At 40.1% G+C, this 18,938-nt stretch overlaps 1 protein-coding gene across 5 annotated transcripts in view; it reads right to left on the bottom strand.

Moving 5' to 3' along the window:
• The window catches only part of KLHL2 (kelch like family member 2), a 106,423-nt gene that overhangs the window by 34,476 nt on the left and 53,009 nt on the right, over positions 1-18,938 (bottom strand). For all 5 annotated transcript variants that reach the window (XM_064585231.1, XM_045880181.3, XM_045880182.3 and 2 more), the window contains one exon: positions 18,086-18,248. In XM_064585231.1, the coding sequence (XP_064441301.1) occupies positions 18,086-18,248 (163 nt within the window). The remainder of the gene's footprint in view (positions 1-18,085; positions 18,249-18,938) is intronic.

The following is an 18,938-nucleotide window of genomic DNA, read 5'->3' as shown; positions in this document are numbered from 1 at the left end:
ATCTCTCCTGGAGAACATTTTGTGTGTGCTTGAGAAGAATGTGTATTCTGCTATTGTTGGATGTTCTATATGTCTGTTAGGTCTGTTTGGTCTAAAGTATGGCTCAAGTCCAATGTTTCCTCATTGATATTCTGTCTAAACGATCTATCCGTTGTTGAAAATGGATACTGAAGTCTCCTACTACTATTTTATTATACCTGGTCTGTTAGTATTTCTTAATATACTTAGATACTCCAATGTTGAGTCATATGTATTTTTAATTGTTACATCTTGATGAATTGAACCTTTTGTCACTATGTAATTACCTTCTCTGTCTCTACTTACCATTTTTGGTTCAACATCCATTTTGTATGATATCAATACAGCTACACTTGCTCTCTTCTGGTTTCCCCTTGCATGGAATATCTTTTTCCATCCCTTCACTCTGAGTCCTTAAAGCTAAAGTGAGTCTCTGGCGGGCATCATATAGTAGGGTCTTGTTTTTTTAATCCATCCTGCCACTGTGTGCCTTTTGATTGGAGAATTCAATCCATTTACATTTAGAGTATTTATTAATAAGACCTTACTAATTCCATATTATTGTTTTCTGGCTGTTTTATATTTCCTTTGTTCCTTTCTATGGTTTTTGATGTCAAAATTTACCTCTTTTTATATTGTGCATTCACTAACATATTGTAGCTATAGTTATTTTTAATATTCTTGTCATTTAATCTTATGCTAGAGTTAACACAACACCATATTACATTATTAGAGTATTCTATTCTATTCTGTTTATTTATTTGAGCGAGAAAGAGCATGCAAGAGTATGTGTATGAGCAGGGGAGGGGCAGAGGGAAAGGGAGGAGGAGGAAGCAAACTCCCCACTGATTGTGGAGCCCAACATGGGGCTTAATCTCATGACCTTGCGATCATGACTTGAGCCCAAACCAAGAGTCAGATGCTTAACCAACTGAGCCACTCAGGCGCCCCTAGAGTATTCTTAATACAACTGTACACTTGCCTTTACCAACGTCTTGCATATTTTCATATGTTTTCATGTTACTAATAATTAACAAGTCTTTTCACTTCATTTTTGTCAGCATTTCTAAGGCAGGTCTAGTGATGATGAATTCCCTTAGCTTTTTTGTCTGGGAAAGTCTCTTTCCATTTCTGAAAGACAACTTTGCTAAATAATGTATTCTTGGTTGGCAGTTTTGTTTTTTTTTCCTCTCAGCACCTTGAATCCCACTCTCCTAGCCTGTAAGATTTCTGCTGAGAAATCCCCGATAGCCTTATGGGGGCTCCCTTATAAGTTACAAGCTTTTTTTTTTTCCTTGTTGCTTTTAATAAGGATTATCTCTTTGTCTTTGATTTTTGACTGTTTTAGTATAATGTGTCATACAGAAAATTTCTTTAAGTTGATTTTGTTTGGTGACCTATAAAAGCTTCATGAACTTAGATATCCAAATCTTCACCCAGATTTAGGTAGTTCTCAGCCCTTCTTTCCTTTTTTTTTTTTTTTTAAAGATTTTATTTATTTGAGAGAGAGAGAGAGCACAAGCAGGGGGAGGGGCTGAGGGAGAAGCAGACTCCCCGCTGAGCAGGGAGCCTAATGCAGGGCTCGATCCTGGGACCCTGAGATCACAACCTGAGCCAAAGGCAGGCGCTTAGCAGACTGAGCCACCCAGGCACCCCAGCCCTTATTTCTTTAAATAAACATTCTATCCCCTTCTCCCTTTCTTCTTCTAGAACTCCAATAATTCACCATTTGGTCCTTCTAATGGAATTTCATAGATCATGCAGCTTTTCTTCACTCCTTTTCATTTTTTTCCTTATTCTCCTCAGACTGGATAGTTTTAACTTCCTGATTCTTTCTTCTGTGTGACCGTCTCCACTGCATTTTTCATTTCATTCACTGAATTCTTCAGCTCCAAAATTTGTTTGGTTCTTTTTTTTATGATTTCCCTTTGTTAAACTTCTCATTTTATTCATGTATTGTTTTCCTGAAATCACTGAATTATTGGTGTTTTCATGAAGCTCACTGAGTTTTCTTAAAACAGCTAATTTGAATTCGTTATCAGGAAAATAACAGATCTCAAAGTTTTTGGGTTTGGTTATGGGAAGATTACTGTGATCTTTTGGTGGTGTCATGTTACCTTGATTTTCCATGTTTGTTGGAGTTGTGTGCTGCTGTCTCTGTCTCTGACGTAGCGTCATCTCCTCTAGTCTTTGCTATCTTCAGGGGAGTAATACCTGCCTTCAGCCCTGCTGGAGATTCTGAGGATTTCTTGGACCTTCTATGGACACACCTGCTCTAAGCTTCTTATTCCCTTTTGTGGAAGAAATCTTAAGCTTGTATGCTTGTCTTCATCCTGCAACACACCAAACTGAGTGCTCACAGCCTCTCTTTTGTTTTCTCAAAGGTGGTGCTACAGCTGAAGTTTGTGGTCTCTCCCTGGCCCACAGATTTGGGCCTGCTGCATGTGCTTATTTGTCACCTTCCAAAGCTCACTCTTGCCTCTTCCTACAAAAGCACAAACAGGAAACTTGCCACACAGTGGGGGTGGGGGGCATAGCATAGAGGGGGTGGGGTGCATATGGGTCTGTTGAGAGGATCTGAGAGGGAGGCTTTCCCAGCAGCTAGTGGGCAGGCTTTTGATGGGAGTCCACCAGGCAGTTAGTAGAACTGTGTCCCTCAGTGCTCACTCATACACTCTTCCTTTTCTGCACTTAAAGAATTGCAGCCTGAGGAAGATCTCTCTTGGCCCTGTGCTGTACACCTTGGGGAGGGGGTGATATGGGTAAAGTCAAACTGTTCCAACCCACTCTAATGTATCCAGACTTCTTTTTTTCTCTGATAAGTGCTGGATCTTCCCCTCTGGAAACCTGGACTTCTTTAAAGGCTCTCCTCTTGTCCACAGGTGACTGTCTAGGTCAATGTTCTCCAGTGGCTCCCTGACTGTGGTCAAGAGGGGCTAGAATGGGTTCATGGGTCACTTCAGAGTCCACAACCAAGACAGGGGTCTGTCTGCCTAGTATGCAATGCACAAGTAGGCAAGACTCCCACCGGATCCCTTGGTGTATGGTGCTGAATCCCACAGGTCCCACAAAGCCACTTTGTTCGTGCATGGATACAGAATACTTGTTATTGGGGGTGGGAGGGCAAAAATGAGGAATGTCTTATGCCACCATGATTAAAAACAAATGTTTTTAGAGGAAGGGAAAAGATGGTGGAGGAGTAGGGGACCCTATTTCAACCGGTCCCCGGAATTGAGCTGGATATCTACCAGACCACTCTGAACACCCAGAAAATCAACCTGAGATGTAAGAAGATAGATCTGGATCTCTACAAACAGAATATCGCAGGTGGTTGGATTCAAGGTACGAAGAGGTTCCGTGGGAAGATATCGAAGGATAAACAGAAGGGGGAGGGAGCTGAGCCATCAGGATCCTACACCACTGATGAGTGATAGCCTCCTGCACTGAGGACCGGACACAGACTCGCAGACCAGTAGCAGCGGGGAAAGGACTTTAGGGCAGCCCCCCTGACAGAAACCCGGAGCGGGTGCGAACTGGGGGTGGCTGGTGGTTTTAGAAGCACAAAGGGCAGAGACATGCCCCAACCTGGAGGCAAGGACTGGGAGTGCTGCTGAGAGGCACACAACCCAGGACGCTGCAGTTTTAAGCAGCACAGACAGAAACAGAGATAGTGTGGCCTGGAGAGCTCACGGAAAAACAGACTGTGATCTCTGTGCTCTGAGGCAGAGGTTTGGAAACGGTCTTTTCAGCTCTGATTCTCGGAAGAGACACAGAAAGCCACCAGGGAAAGCCGCCAGAGAACAAAAGCCCCCCAAAAAACACTTTTCACTGAGCCCACCCCACCCCCACAGGGGGCAGGGCAACTCTGCCCAAACAGGGTTGCCAGAATAACAGTGCAGCAGGCCCCTCCCCCAGAAGACAGGCTGGGAAAACAAGAGGGCAACAACCCTAAGGTCCCAAGAAAACAGGTACATCTTGCTTGGGTTGTGGTCAGTAATTTGGACTCTGTACACTCCCAAAACCACCCCTCAACAGAATGACTAGGAGTAGGAATCCCCAAAATAGGAAAGACTCAGAGACTGTGACTTCTGCCACAGATTTACAAATGAATACAGATATAACCAGGATGTCAGAAATGGACTTCAGGGTAACAGTTACGAAGACCATAGCTAGAATGGAGAAATCGATTAATGGCAACATAAGAGTCTCTAAGGGCAGAAATGAAAGCTAAACTGGCAGAACTTAAAAATGCTATCAGTGAGATCCAATCTAATCTAGATACTCTTAATAGCTAGGGTAAACAAGGCAGAAGAACGAACTAGTGTTCTAGAAGACCAATGGATAGAAAAAAAGGAAAAGGAGGAGGCCTGGGAGAAACAGCTCAAAATCCATGAAAACAGAATTAGAAAAATAAGTGACGCCATGAAACGTTCCAATGTCAGAATTATTGGGATCCCCGAGGGGGTGGAGAGAAAGAGAGGACTAGAAGATATATTTGAGCAAATCATAGCTGAGAACTTCCCTAATCTGGGGAATGAAACAAACATTCGTGTCCTAGAGGCAGAAAGGACCCCTCCCAAGATCAAGGAAAAGGGGCCAATGCCCCGGCATGTAATAGTAAAACTCGCAAATCTTAGAACCAAGGAAACCATCTTAAGGGCAGTTAGGGGGAAGAGATTCCTTACATACAGAGGGAGGAACATCAGAATAACGTCAGACCTATCCACAGAGACCTGGCAAGCCAGAAAGGGCTGGCAAGACATATTCAGGGTACTAAACGAGAAGAACATGCAGTCAAGAATACTTTATTTGGCAAGGCTGTCATTTAGAATAGATGGAGAGATGAGAGCTTCCAAGACGGGCAGAAACTGAAAGAATATGTGACCACTAAGCCGGCCCTGAAAGAAATATTAAGGGGGATTCTGTGAAAGGAGAAAGACCCCAAGAGTGATATATAACAGAAACTGACAGAGACAATCTACAGAAACAAACACTTCACAGGCAACATGATGACAATAAATTCATATCTTTCAATAATCACTCTCAACGTGAACAGCCTAAATGCTCCCATAAAACGGCACAGGGTTGCAGACTGGATAAAAAGACAGGACCCATCCATATGCAGTCTACAAGAGACTCATCTTAAACCTAAAGCTACATCCAGACTGGAAGTGAAGGGATGAGATTCATCTTTCATGCCAACGGACCTCAAGAGAAAGCTGGGGAGGCATTCTTATATCAGACAAAGTAGATTTTAAGCTAAAGACTGTAGTTAGAGACACAGAAGGACACTACATCATTCCTTTTTTTTTTTTTTAAGATTTTATTTATTTATTTGACAGAGAGAGACACAGCGAGAGAGGGAACACAAGCAGGGGGAGAGGGAGAGGGAGAAGTAGGCTTCCTGCCGAGCAGGGAACTTGATGCGGGGCTCAATCCCAGGACCCTGGGATCATGACCTGAGCCAAAGGCAGACACTTAACAACTGAGCCACCCAGGCTCCCCATTGTATCATTCTTAAAGGGTCTATCCAACAAGAAGATCTAACAGTTGTAAATATCTACACCCCCAAAATGGAAGCAGCCATCTACATAAGCTAACTGTTAACCAAAATAAAGAGTCCTATTGATAACAACACGTTAATTGTAGGAGACCTCAATGCTCCACTCTCAGCAATAGACAAATCATCTAAGCAGAAAATCAACAAAGAAACAAGAGCTTTGAATGACACACTGGACCAGATGGACCTCACAGATATATACAGAACATTCCACCCTAAAACAAAAGAATACTCATTCTTCTCGAGCGCACAAGGAACTTTCTCCAGAATAGACCACATACTGGGTCACAAATCAGGTCTCAACTGATACCAAAAGATTTGAGATTATTCCCTGCATAGTCTCAGACCGTAATGTTTTAAAACTGGAACTCAATCACAAGAAAAAATTTGGCAGAAATTCAAACACTTGGAAGCTAAAGACCACTCTGCTCAAGAATGTTTGGGTCAACCAAGAAATCAAAGAAGAACTTAAATAATTCATGGAAACCAATGAGAACGAAAACACATCAGTCCAGATCCTATGGGATACTGCAAAGGCAGTCCTCAGGGGGAAATTCATAGCCATCCAAGCCTCACTCAAAAAAATAGAAAAATCCCGAATTCACCAACAAACATTACACCTTAAAGAACTGGAGAAAAAGCAACAAATGATGCCTAAGCCACGCATTAGAAGAGAAATAATTAAGATTAGAGCAAAGATCAATGAATTAGAAACCAGAAACACAGTAGATCAGATCAACGAAACTAGAAGCTGGTTCTTTGAAAGAATTAATAAGATTGATAAGCCACTGGCCAGACTTATCCAAAAGAAAAGAGAAAGGACACAAATTAATAAAATTATGAAAGGGGAGAGATCATGACTAACACCTAGGAAACAGAAACAATTATTAGAAATTATTATTAACAACTATATGCCAATAAATTAAGCAACATGGAAGAAATGGATGTCTTCCTGGAAACTTATAAACTGCCAAGACTGAAACAGGAAGAAATCGACAACCTGAATAGGCCAATAACCAGTAACAAGATTGAAGCAGTGATCAAAAACCTCCCCCAAAACAAGAGTCCAGGGCCTGATGGATTCCCTGGGGAATTCTATCAAACATTCAAATAAGAAATAATACCTATACTCCTGAAGCTGTTTCAAAAAATAGAAACAGAAGGAAAGCTTCCAGACTCATTCTATGAGGCCAACATTACCTTAATCCCCAAACCAGGCAAAGATCCCATCAAAAGGGAGAATTTCAGACCGATATCCCTGATGAATATGGATTCCAAAATCCTCAACAAAATCCTAGCTAATAGGATCCAACAATACAATAAAAGGATCATCCACCACGACCAAGTGGGATTTATCCCCGGGATGCAAGGGTGGTTCAACATTTGCAAATCAATCAATGTGATAGAACACATTAATAAGAGGAGAGAGAAGAACCATATGGTCCTCCCAATTGATGCAGAAAAAGCATTTGACAAAATACAGCATCCTTTCCTGATTAAAACTCTTCAGAGTATAGGGATAGAGGGAACATTCCTCAAGTTCATAAAATCCATCTATGAAAAACCCACAACGAATATCATCCTCAATGGGGAAAAGCTGAGAGCCTTTCCCTTAGATTAGGAACACGACAAGGATGCCCACTCTTGCCACTACTGTTCAACATAGTACTAGAAGTCCTAGCAGCAGCAATCAGACAACAAAAAGAAATAAAAGCATTCACATTGGCAAAGAAGAAGTCAAACTCTCTCTTTTCGCAGAAGACATGATACTTTATGTAGAAAACCCAAAAGACTCCACCCCCAAATTACTAGAACTCATACAGCAATTCAGTAATGGGGCAGGATACAAAATCAATGCACAGAAATCAGTTGCTTTCTTATACACTAACAATGCAACTGTAGAAAGAGAAATTAGAGAAACAATTCCATTTACAATAGCACCCAAAAACATAAGATACCTCGGAATAAACCTAACCAAAGACGTAAACGATCTATACTCTAGGAACTACAGAACACTCATGAAAGAAACTTAAGACACAAAAAGATGGAAAAACATTTCATGTTCATGGATTGGAAGAAAAAACATTGTTAAAATGTCTATGCTACCCAGAGCAATTTATACCTTCAACACCATCCCAATCAAAGTTCCAATGACACTTTTCAAAGTGCTGGAACAAACTATCCTAAAATTTGTATGGAATCAGAAAAGACCCCAAATTGCCAAGGAAATGTTGAAAAAGGAAAACAAAGCTGGAGGCATCACGCTGAGTGATTTCAAGCTATATTACAAAGCTGTGATCACCAAGATAGCATGGTACTGGCACAAAAACAGACATATAGACCAATGAAACAGAATAGGGAGCCCAGATATGGACCCTCAATTCTATGGTCAAATAATCTTCGACAAAGCAAGAAAAAATATGCAGTGGAAAAAAGTCTCTTCAACAAATGGTGCTAGGAAAATTGGACAGCCACATGCGGAAGAATGAAACTCGACCATTCTCTAACACCACACACAAAGATAAACTAAAAATGGATGAAAGACTTCAATGTGAGACAGAACATAGGCAGTAACCTCTTCGACATCAGCCACAGCAACTTCTTTCAAGACACGTCTCCAAAGGCAAGGGAAACAAATGTGAAAATGAACTTTTGGGACTTCATCAAGATAAAAAGCTTCTGCACAGCAAAGGAAACAGTCAACAAAACAAAGAGGCAACCCACAGAATGGGAGAAGATATTTGCAAATGACACTACAGACAAAGCGCTGATTTCAAAGATCTATAAAGAACTTCTCAAACTCAGCACCCAAAAAACAAATAATCAAGTCAAAACATGGGCAGAAGACATGAACAGACACTTCTCAAAAGAAGACATACAAATGGCTAACAGACACATGAAAAAATGTGCATCATCATTAGCCATCAGGGAAATTCAAATCAAAACCACATTGAGATACCACCTTACACCAGTTAGAATGGCAAAAATTGACAAGGCAAAAATGTTGGAGAGGTTGTGGAGAAAGGGGAACCCTCTTACACTGTTGGTGGGAATGCAAGTTGGTACAGCCACTTTGGAAAACAGTGTGGAGATTCCTCAAAAAATTAAAAATAGAGCTATCCTATGACCCAGCAATTGCACTATTGGGTATTTACCCCAAAGTCACAGATGTAGTGAAAAGAAGGGCCATATGCACCCCAATGTTCATAGCAGCAATGTCCACAATAGCCAAACTGTGGAAAGAGCCAAGATGCCCTTCAACAGACGAATGGATAAAGAAGATGTGGTCCATATATATCATGGAATATTACTCAGCCATTAGAAAGGATGAATACCCAACTTTTACATCAACATGGATGGGACTGGAGGAGATTATGCTAAGTGAAATAAGTCAAGCAGAGAAAGTCAATTATCATATGGTTTCACTTATTCATGGAACATAAGGAATAGCATGGAGGACATTAGGAGAAGGAAGGGGAAAATGAAGCGGGGTAAATCAGAGGAGGAGACGAACCATGAGAGACTATGGACTCCGAGAAACAAACGAAGGGTTTTAGAGGGGAGGGGGGTGGGGGATGCGTTAGCCCAGTGATGGGTATTAAGGAGGGCACGTATTGCATGGAGCACTGGGTGTTATACGAAAACACTGAATCGGGCGCCTGGGTGGCTCAGTTGGTTAAGCGACTGCCTTCGGCTCAGGTCATGATCCTGGAGTCCCGGGATCGAGTCCCGCATCGGGCTCCCTGCTCAGTGGGGAGTCTGCTTCTCCCTCTGACCCTCCTCCCTCTCATGCTCTCTGTCTCTCATTCTCTCTCTCGCAAATAAATAAAATCTTAAAAAAAAAAAAAAAAAAAGAAAACACTGAATCATGGAACACTACATCAAAAGCTAATGATGTACTGTATGGTGACATAGCATAATAAAATTTAAAATTTTTTTTAAAAATAATAAATATAAAAATAAATGTTTTATTCATATGAAAATATTAATGGTTAAGATTTTTTTTAAAAGAAAAAATAAAATATTTCCAAACTAGGTCCAAATAGTTTCCTTCCCCAATGAGAAAGAAAAGTGTTGCTATAGATAATCAATGCATTTCATCTTCTTGACTTCAGTGGACAAATGCTGTCCTAAGTAAGAAAAAAAACAATGGTTTACGCTTCCTATCTTGGGCCACTGCCCTACGTTGCTGGCATTTACACCAAACTTCTTTAGGGCAGATCTTAATACAGAAGCCTCTGAATTTTGATGCACTACACACTCACATCTTTATCTGTTGTAACATAGCCTCTGGCCCACCCTTCCCCTGAATTTGTTCTTTGGAAGTCCTTCTCTTGAGATTAAAACTTCTCAACCCCTGTACAGTGTTTAACCCTAAAGATACTCTCTCCCAGTTTGGATTCTATAATACTTCTTTCTAAACTTTTTTTTTAAAAAGATTTTATTTACTTATTTGACAGAGAGAGACACAGCGAGAGAGGGAACACAAGCAGGGGGAGGGGGAGAGGGAGAAGCAGGCTTCCCACCAAGCAGGGAGCCCGATGAGGGGCTTGATCCCAGGACCCTGGAATCATGACCTGAGCCGAAGGCAGACGCTTGACGACTAAGCCACCCAGGCGCCCCTCTAACCTTTTTTTTTTAAGTTTTTATTTTTTTAAGTAATCTCTACACCCAACGTGGGTCTCAAACCATAACCCCGAGATCAAGAGTCACACACTCGGGATGCCTGGGTGGCTCAGTCAGAGCATTATTTTCTCCTAAATTTTCTTCTCAGGGTCTATAAACTCCTAAGTCTTTTGAGCATTCCTTGTATAATATCACTTGGGGTCTTCACCATAATCCTGGCTCCAAATTCAGGGCTTCCATTTGTCAGTCTGTCTCAAAACATGTAACCTGAAAATGAACTCAGTTTCATAGGTAACTGTCTGACCCAGGAAGAACAGAATGAGATAATCACCTTACATCTTTCTAGACACAGTTACAGTACTGTTATTGAATACACTATCAGCTAAAACCCTAACATCTTTGGATTGGTTTTACAAATACAAGTCTAATACCTGTCACAAAGCCAAGATAAGAAATTCTTCCTTTTCACTGAACGAATTCTTATTCAGCTTACTGCACCTCAGTAAGGTACAGTACAAATTAACAGCTACTGCACACCGGAATAAATACGCACACAGTAAAATGCACCCACAAAATACTCACTTAAAAAGTTATGCTAAAGGGCAGATCATGTCAGAGTTTGGTCTGTTTCCTTTACTCATATCCAGGGTTGGTTTCCATATCCCCAGTCTGGCTTCAGTCACCCTCTCTCTATCTTCATTACCATGGTTCTCCCTTAACCAACCTCAACTATTGTTTCTAATCCTTTCACTCACATGTTGACAAATTACTCTGAGAGCTTTCACTGTGACTTCAGTAACTTGCCCTTACTAGTTTATCACTGCTGCTGAATAAAGCCAACCTAGTTATGCTGACATTTAATAATCAGTTCCTTTTCTCTAGACAAATCCCACAACTGCAGGAGGGCATAATTCCCAGTAGTACAGACTGTATCATGAATGTGCAATACACATTAAACACATCTATTGTGCATATATGATATATATACATATTCTTCCTTATATATAAGGGCTCTCTTCACTCTCTAGGACAGCTGAACTTTTCTGTTTGCTTCCCTTCTGCACCTAAAATAAGATTATCAAGAAATGAAAGATAATCCTTAAGGATTTGTCACACCAGGTCTATTAGGATCATTAGCTCTGGTCCCTCATCCTAAATTAAGCCCAATGAAATCAATAATAAAAGTCTAAAGTTTTGCTTGTTCAGTTTTGCACCCAGTGATAAGTTACAAAGTATGCTTTATGTTTGATTTCCCAACACCAAACACCTTTTTGATCAAAATTAAGTGCCATGAAGAATTCCTATAATTCCTCTATATTCCACCTAGTGCAGAATTCCATCTGAGAAATGAGGGTAAGTGCATGGATAATAACATATTTTAGACCCACAAACAGCTTATCCCTGAGAGACAAAGTGTTTTTGGAAAAATAAAAATCTCCCTGGTCTTCATTATCCTAATTAATAAAATAAATGTTAGACTAGATAACCGCTAAGGTCCCTACAAGTGCTCATACTCTGTGATTCTTTCATTCTGTATACTATTAGTCTCTAGGAAAAAAAAAAAATTACATATATATCTCCAGCAGCTCCATTAACACATACAGCTTTGGTGAAACCCAGAAACAGCTAACTCATCTGAATGAGAAAAACTGTCAACCCAAAGCAGAGCAGAGAGATTGCATGTCGCTTACTAGGACACAAATGAGGACCGTAATGAATGTAAAAATATAAAAATGATTAATTCTTGTAAGAAGCATCAATTAAGTCAGCATGAATTCATCAAGAAGCACTGTACATCAAATGCTTTCATGGTTCTCCAAAGGAAGAATCTTCCACATCAGTAAATTAACATTGCAAAGACCCTTAGATAATCAGCAACTAGTCTTTAGTATGCATATTACATAGTCAAGGCTAGTAATGCTACTATTAAAACCACTCTCTCAACACAAGTTTCTTTCAAAAGGGCAGCTTTCAAAATCATGGGCTTATTTTGAAAGATGTTTACCCTAAGCAGTGATTCCTAGCCTAAATTATAGAATGGTGGGAAATGACTGAAGCAAACTAATGGCAAAAAAAAAAAAAAAGTTATAGGAACTACTTTTACAGAGAATAAGGCATAATCAAGACACACTGAATTTGGGCATAAGTGGAATATTACTGGCCTAGAAACTCCTTGCAAGCAGGGGTTAAATTGCACTGAGCCTCTTTACCACCCACAGCAGCCTGGGTAAAGGCAGGCACATAAAGAGGGTAGCTTTGAAATGACTGACCATTGGCTAAAGGGCCAAGAGATTGCCAGGTAAGTGGCATTAGAGAGCAGATTTATGAAGAAATATAAGAGCATGAGGAGGCAGGAATATAGTCAGCACAAAGCTGTTTCAAATACCAACAAGGCGTTCAAAATACAAACAAGGTTCAACATGCCCTGGAATTGAGGTCTAAGGTGGCAGGTGGGTTTACGGAGGGAAGATGGTGGCCACAAGCAACTAGGAACAGGGAATCTCAACGAAGCCAAAAGTATAGATCCTGAGATCGCTGATGGCAAAAGACAGGAAGTAGAGAGGGAGGAGACAACCTAGGTGTCAAAGACAGAAGCAGACGTGGAGGTCTGGAGAGAGAACAGGCTGCAGAGAGAATGCTGCAGGCCGCCAGTCAGTGGTTCAGAACAGAGGACAGTGACAGGGACAGAACAACAGGCTGAAGTCGTACCCCTTTACCCACCTTCCCGGAGAGTCGGGGGTGGGGGGTGGTCCTCTAAAGAAGTTTGCCCCCAGTTCTCAGGTTTAGAGGGAAAGCAAAGTTTCATTTAAGACAAAGGGAGAGGGGACACACATGAAAACAGCTGGGCATATAAAAAGTGTGGTCATTTTCCAAGCATGGTGGAAAGGCTAAAAGTAGGGCAGTTCAGGCCAGGATGTAAACAGACAACAGGGTTAAGAGCAAGAGGAGGACGAGAAAGAAATTGAAAGTATGTCAGGGACTGGAGAAGACTTCTTTTCAGGTTTTCCTGGTACTGGGGAACGCTGAGTGTTCACCAATCCCAGAATTTCAGCTGGAACACTGGCTTGAAAATGATACTGCAAATCTCCCCAAAGATCACTAAGAACTGATAGTAAGTAGCTTCTCAAACTTTTAGTGTAGGGAGTGGTGAAATGAAGGAATGATTAAGAATCTAAAACTGTTGTTTCCCTTAAATTTGTTTGAAATTCTTACAATTCCACAACTGGCAACTTTTGTTTGTCAACACAGAGGCTAAACAAAATTCGTATTTCAAATTAAAATTAAAACCTAACTTCCAAAACAGTCTGGGACTATTAAAATGCCTTGAAACTAATAAGTTCAGTTTTTATCTCCTCCATATTTTTATCTTGGAGAAAATGCTAAAAACAAAAGTATTCATGATTTGGAAAACTGTTAAAATATGGACACCGCTCAAAACACACGGGAAGTAAAAGCATCCACAAGTTAGCATTATCCAAACAAGTCTCTACAACCTGAAATTAGGTGTGAAAATTTTCTTTTTTAGGCATGCAGCAAAAATAATTCCATCTAGCTCTTTAGCTAAGAAAATAATCATTCAAGAGCATCACAAAGGCTGATTACAGTCCAGAACACCATGCCTCAACATGCAGATCATTTAACCTGGCTGGTCTGGTCGCCGTCAGCTGTCTACAATTTGAAGAACATGTCACTACAGGCCCTGGTGAAGCCGCGTGGGCCAGCGTGACAGGCCGTGACTGCCAGCACCACACGGCCAAAGCCACGAGAGTGCAGCAAGATAAGCAGCAAGGATTTACACCCTCCCTGCTCAGGCTTTCTACCCCGCCCACTGGCTTCTCACATTTTTACTTTCTTTAAAAATGTGATATTATGAAAAATAAGCATGAGTTCATAGAAGAGATTTCCACGGAGCACCTTAATTCTTTCCTTGTACCTGTATAATTTAATTCAATTATAATACACACCAGAGAACTCATTTCCACTCTGCAAGAGAAAGGAATGAGGCAGATCTTATGTCCAGAATCTCAGGTGAGTTTTCAAAGGACAGGAGTGCTCCAGGCATGCTTGGGATCAGAAAGTACCCTGAGGTTAAACAAGCCTTCTTGCCTTTCCCATCCTTTCTCTCTGTCGGCCCCCCTTTCTCCTCCCCTCTTCTTTCCATGTCTGTAAGCATGTATGTATGAACCCTTCTATTGCTCTGTATTCCTTCCTTTCTTTCTTTCTTGCCTAGAAAGGCCTGTCACAGGCCCACTGTCTAGGACAGAAAAATGAAAAAGGAAGGTATTAACTTTCTTAATTGCCACTGTCCCCCTTCACTCTCCCAGACCTTTCCACAAGCTCCATGATTTGAATTTGAAAGTAATTTAGGAGTTTGGGTAGATTTTCTGGATGCATAAAGTGCTTGAATTGCAAAAAGAAAGGAAGGAAGGACTAAACAATTATTTGTTCACAGCAGGAAAAAAAGACTGTTATCTTTCCGTGTGAACTCCTTACCTCCCCACCTCCTATTTGCGTAAGATATAAACAACAATCAGGTATTTTCACTAGGAAGAACAACTGTTTTTTAGTATTATTCTGAATTATTTACTTTAGAAAGTTTGTTATTAATATGCCAAAGTATATGGAAACAGTTTCATTATATGAAGTTGGTCACTGCGATTTTATTTCTTTAAAATTTTAAGAATGAAATAGATACGAAATGATGACAGAATTGCTTCAAATAATACAAGAGGATGTAAAAATTCTTCAAGATGTAGACTTGCCACTGTGTACTTTTCTATATATATATATACATGTATATGTATATATATATTGGATATCATTAAAAAGTTTACATATAAAAAATAATAACAAGAGGGGGATAGTTAATAACAGGGGTATATAGTTGAAACAAGATTTTTCATGAATTGACAACTCCTAACGTTTGATGAATAGTACTATTCTATTTTCACGTGTGTTATAATTTTTCATAATAAAAGATGTTGTAAAATGTTACTTATAAACTCAAGCAAATATAAGATTCAAAAGCATGGTATAAAAGCAGTATATCCTTTAACACTAGACTACGATTTAAGATACAGTGCATTAGGGGCTCCTAGGTGGTTCAGTCAGTTAAACGTCTGACTCTTGGTTTCGGCTCAGGTCATGATCTCAGGGTCGTGAGATGGAGCCCTCAGTTGGGCTCCATACTCAGCACAGAGTCTGCTTGAGATTCTAACTCTCCCTCTCCTTCTGTCTTTCCCCACTCTCTCTCTCTAAAATAATCTTTTTTTAAAAAATAAAATAAAACATAGTGCATTAAAAATTAAGCATTAGGGGCGCCTGGGTGGCTGGCTCAGTCTGTTGAGCGTCCAACTCTTGGTTTTCAGCTCAGGTCATGATCTTATGGGTCATGGGATTAAACCCCAAGTCGGGCTCCGAGCTCAGTGGGGAGCCTGCTTCCCTCCATCTCCTCCTTCCTGCACTTTCTCTCTTTAAAATAAATAAATAAATCTTTTAAAAAGTTAAGAATTAATTTTTCTTTATAATTTTGCTGAAAATGACATTAAACTGTCCACAAAAAGTTCTTTGCATAATTATGAAGAAGAACTCTACAAACTAAGACATAGAGGTATTCAAATTCTGGTGGATAACTGTTCATATTTTATAGTATATCACACTAAATTTAAGATTTTAAATAAGAGAAAGAAATAACTAAATCCAATAAAAATCTCCTAAGCACACAGTACATGAGTTGGTTCTGACAGGAACAGAACTAAGGGTTCCAGTATATCATGTGAATTATGTGTGGACATCTTTTGCATGAGTCCTGCTTTATTCATTCTGTCCCCAAGTCCCTTTCCCTATCTCTTAAAAGTCAATAACGTGTATCAAGTCATATGAGACAACTAGCTGCCCAAGAAAGATATGTTTAACAGTGACTGTTTCATGCACAAAAAATTATCAAAAAATATACAAGCCTCCTTCATTCTCCCAATATAAATCACTTACAACAGGCACATTATGTCTAGAGTTAATGGATCTTACAAATTTAGACGGAAAATTTTCTACTTAGCTGAAGAACAGCTGAATTCACTGGAACACATCAGTGAATCCAAATTTGTCTTTGGTTTTTCTTAAAATGTCTCATCCCACTCAGAAGGATTACATGAATATCATTACATATTATAGGCATTCCCCAACTTACAGAAGGGTTGTGTGCTAAAAGTTCATCTGTAAATTAACTTTCTGAAATTCAGATCACATCTTCCCACTGAAAGAATTTTATAAAGGGTAGTCTGACTAATCAGGTCACCCCAAAGAAATCTATAAAATTCAAATTTACTGGACATACTATGTTTCACTGCAGCACTGCAGGTTTTTTCTCCAACTAACCACTTACCATTATTTCTTTGATAAATACAATAGGGATGCAGGCATTATTCCTCTCCAGTGCTTTGTGCGTTCACATGTACACACACGCACATACACACACACCCCTTATCCGGGTCAATGTGCTACAGCACAGTGTCCCTTACTCATCAGAGTAAGCACCGTGGAGCAGAGTTTAGACAAGGAGCTCTTGCATTTGGGGCGCCTGGGTGGCTCAGTTGGTTAAGCGACTGCCTTCGGTTCAGGTTATGATCCTGGAGTCCCGGGATCGAGTCCCGCATCGGGCTCCCTGCTCAGCAGGGAATCTGCTTCTCCCTCTGACCCTCCCCCCTCTCATGCTCTCTCTATCTCATTCTCTCTCTCAAATAAATAAATAAAATCTTTAAAAAAAAAAAAAAAAGGAGCTCTTGCATTTGAAGGTTGGAGGAAGTTGGGGTTCTCAAGCATATTAAGGGGCAGGGTCATGGAAGGTTCTATAATAACTGTTCTTATTGGATCTCACAAATACAGGACAGAGATGGTGGGTTATAACTTCCACCAGGCTTATCTTCCCAAAGACGGTTAAAAAAATTAGAAACTTTCTAAGAATCACCTTTAATATGTATTTTTTAAAATGCTTATAAATTCAGAGCAAAACAAATTATAGGTTACTTTTGTGTACTTTAGCTACTCCAACACAATAACAAGAAACTCTGCTCCTCAACTGGAAACATAGGGGATCAGAGGGTTCTATACAGCAACCAAAGTGATGGCTTCCTTGACAACAGCAACGGGCTGTCCTCTGCCACAGAAGGAGGGTGCCAGAAGGTCCTGAGAACTAGTGTCTAAGGAGAAAGAGGCCTATATTTCGGATCTACTTCTCCACTCTGCCCAAAGGCAACTAGACTTCAACACCTTTGAAAATTTTTAAGCCAGGGGGCACCTGGGTGGCTCAGTCGTTATGCGTCTGCCTTCGGCTCAGGTCATGATCCCAGGGTCCTGGGATCGAGTCCCGCATTGGGCTCCTTGCTCAGCCGGGAGCCTGCTTCTCCCTCTCCCACTCCCCCGCTTGTGTTCCTTCTCTCGCTGTGTCTGTGTCAAATAAATAAATAAAATCTTTAAAAAAAAAAAAAGAAAATTTTTAAGCCAGAAAATTGTTCTGCTAGGTTCAAGAAAAGGGGATACAAAGCCACAGAAATTAAATGACTTAATTCATATGCAAATATTTTCTCATATGTATGTTAATTTGACAATTTGAAAGAAAAAGACATAGGGATTCAATACTTGCATAAAACTATCTATTCTATTCTTCAGGCCCAATACCAATTGATAGAGTTTTTTTTTAAGTTCAGAATTTTATAAACATGGTTCAATTCTGCAGTAATACATCGTAAGATTTTAAATGTATTATTATAAAGTCCCGATCCAGAAACACAACACAACTTTCCAAAAATCACTATAGAATCCCATCAGAACTCAAGAGTTCCAGATTCCTCTGTCTCAAACTCAGCCGAAGTCTATTCCACTTGCCTGCATAGGTGTTGGCTTTGTTCAGGAGGTCTGTGCATGCATGCATATCAGCAAAAGCCCGAATTCCTAAGCAGTTGACAGGGTGAAGCTGAGACTCCAAAAATTCACAGCAGGTCTTCTTCACATCCTGTAACTGTAACAGACCAGCTGCTGGGAGAAGTACCTGCAACATACAAGTAAGTCCGGTTAGGCAGGTGGATGGAGGAACACTATTTACCACTCCTATACAGATCACAACACATGCAGCTATAACTTATGATCTGCATCCAGCCCCAAATACTCCATGGACCCATGGAATACTCCATGGAAAGTAATGGAACAATTATTTGCAAAAAGGGCGATGCCCACATTCCCCATAATTTCTATAGAATCTTTCAAAGATCCCTTCTTGGTCATAAAAATATAAGAGATATCAGATATTAATCATTCTTTTTTAGAAGCATAAACAAAATGTACCTTTGACTTTTAAAAACATAAATTATTAGGATGCTAGGGGGTGCTATGGTTCAGTCAAAATGGTTTTTTTCCCCTCAATTCAAGCAGTCATGACCTTCAGTGATTTGTGGGGAAGGCAGGAGCCCAAAGTAATACATACCACAACAAAGCCTCATTTTGCTCTTCCACTGTCTGAATAACACAACAAACTACTTTCCTTAGGGGACAGAACAATCTTAAATTCAACAGTCTCAGTACAATCAGATAATTTCTCTAAAATGTAATATATGTGCTAAAAAGGAAAACACAAAAGATAATTACTTAATATTAACTTTTTAATTTGTATTTGTATTTGAATAATTCCAAGAGATTTTGTATTAATTATGAGTTTTTCTATGGGATCTCACCAGTATCTTCA

Source organism: Mirounga angustirostris, unplaced genomic scaffold (genome assembly GCF_029215605.1).
Source record: "Mirounga angustirostris isolate CCGP_5_RB_7025 unplaced genomic scaffold, mMirAng1.0.hap1 SCAF_2, whole genome shotgun sequence".
Taxonomy (NCBI): Eukaryota; Metazoa; Chordata; class Mammalia; order Carnivora; family Phocidae; genus Mirounga; species Mirounga angustirostris.
This window is presented reverse-complemented; position numbering and strand designations above follow the sequence as displayed.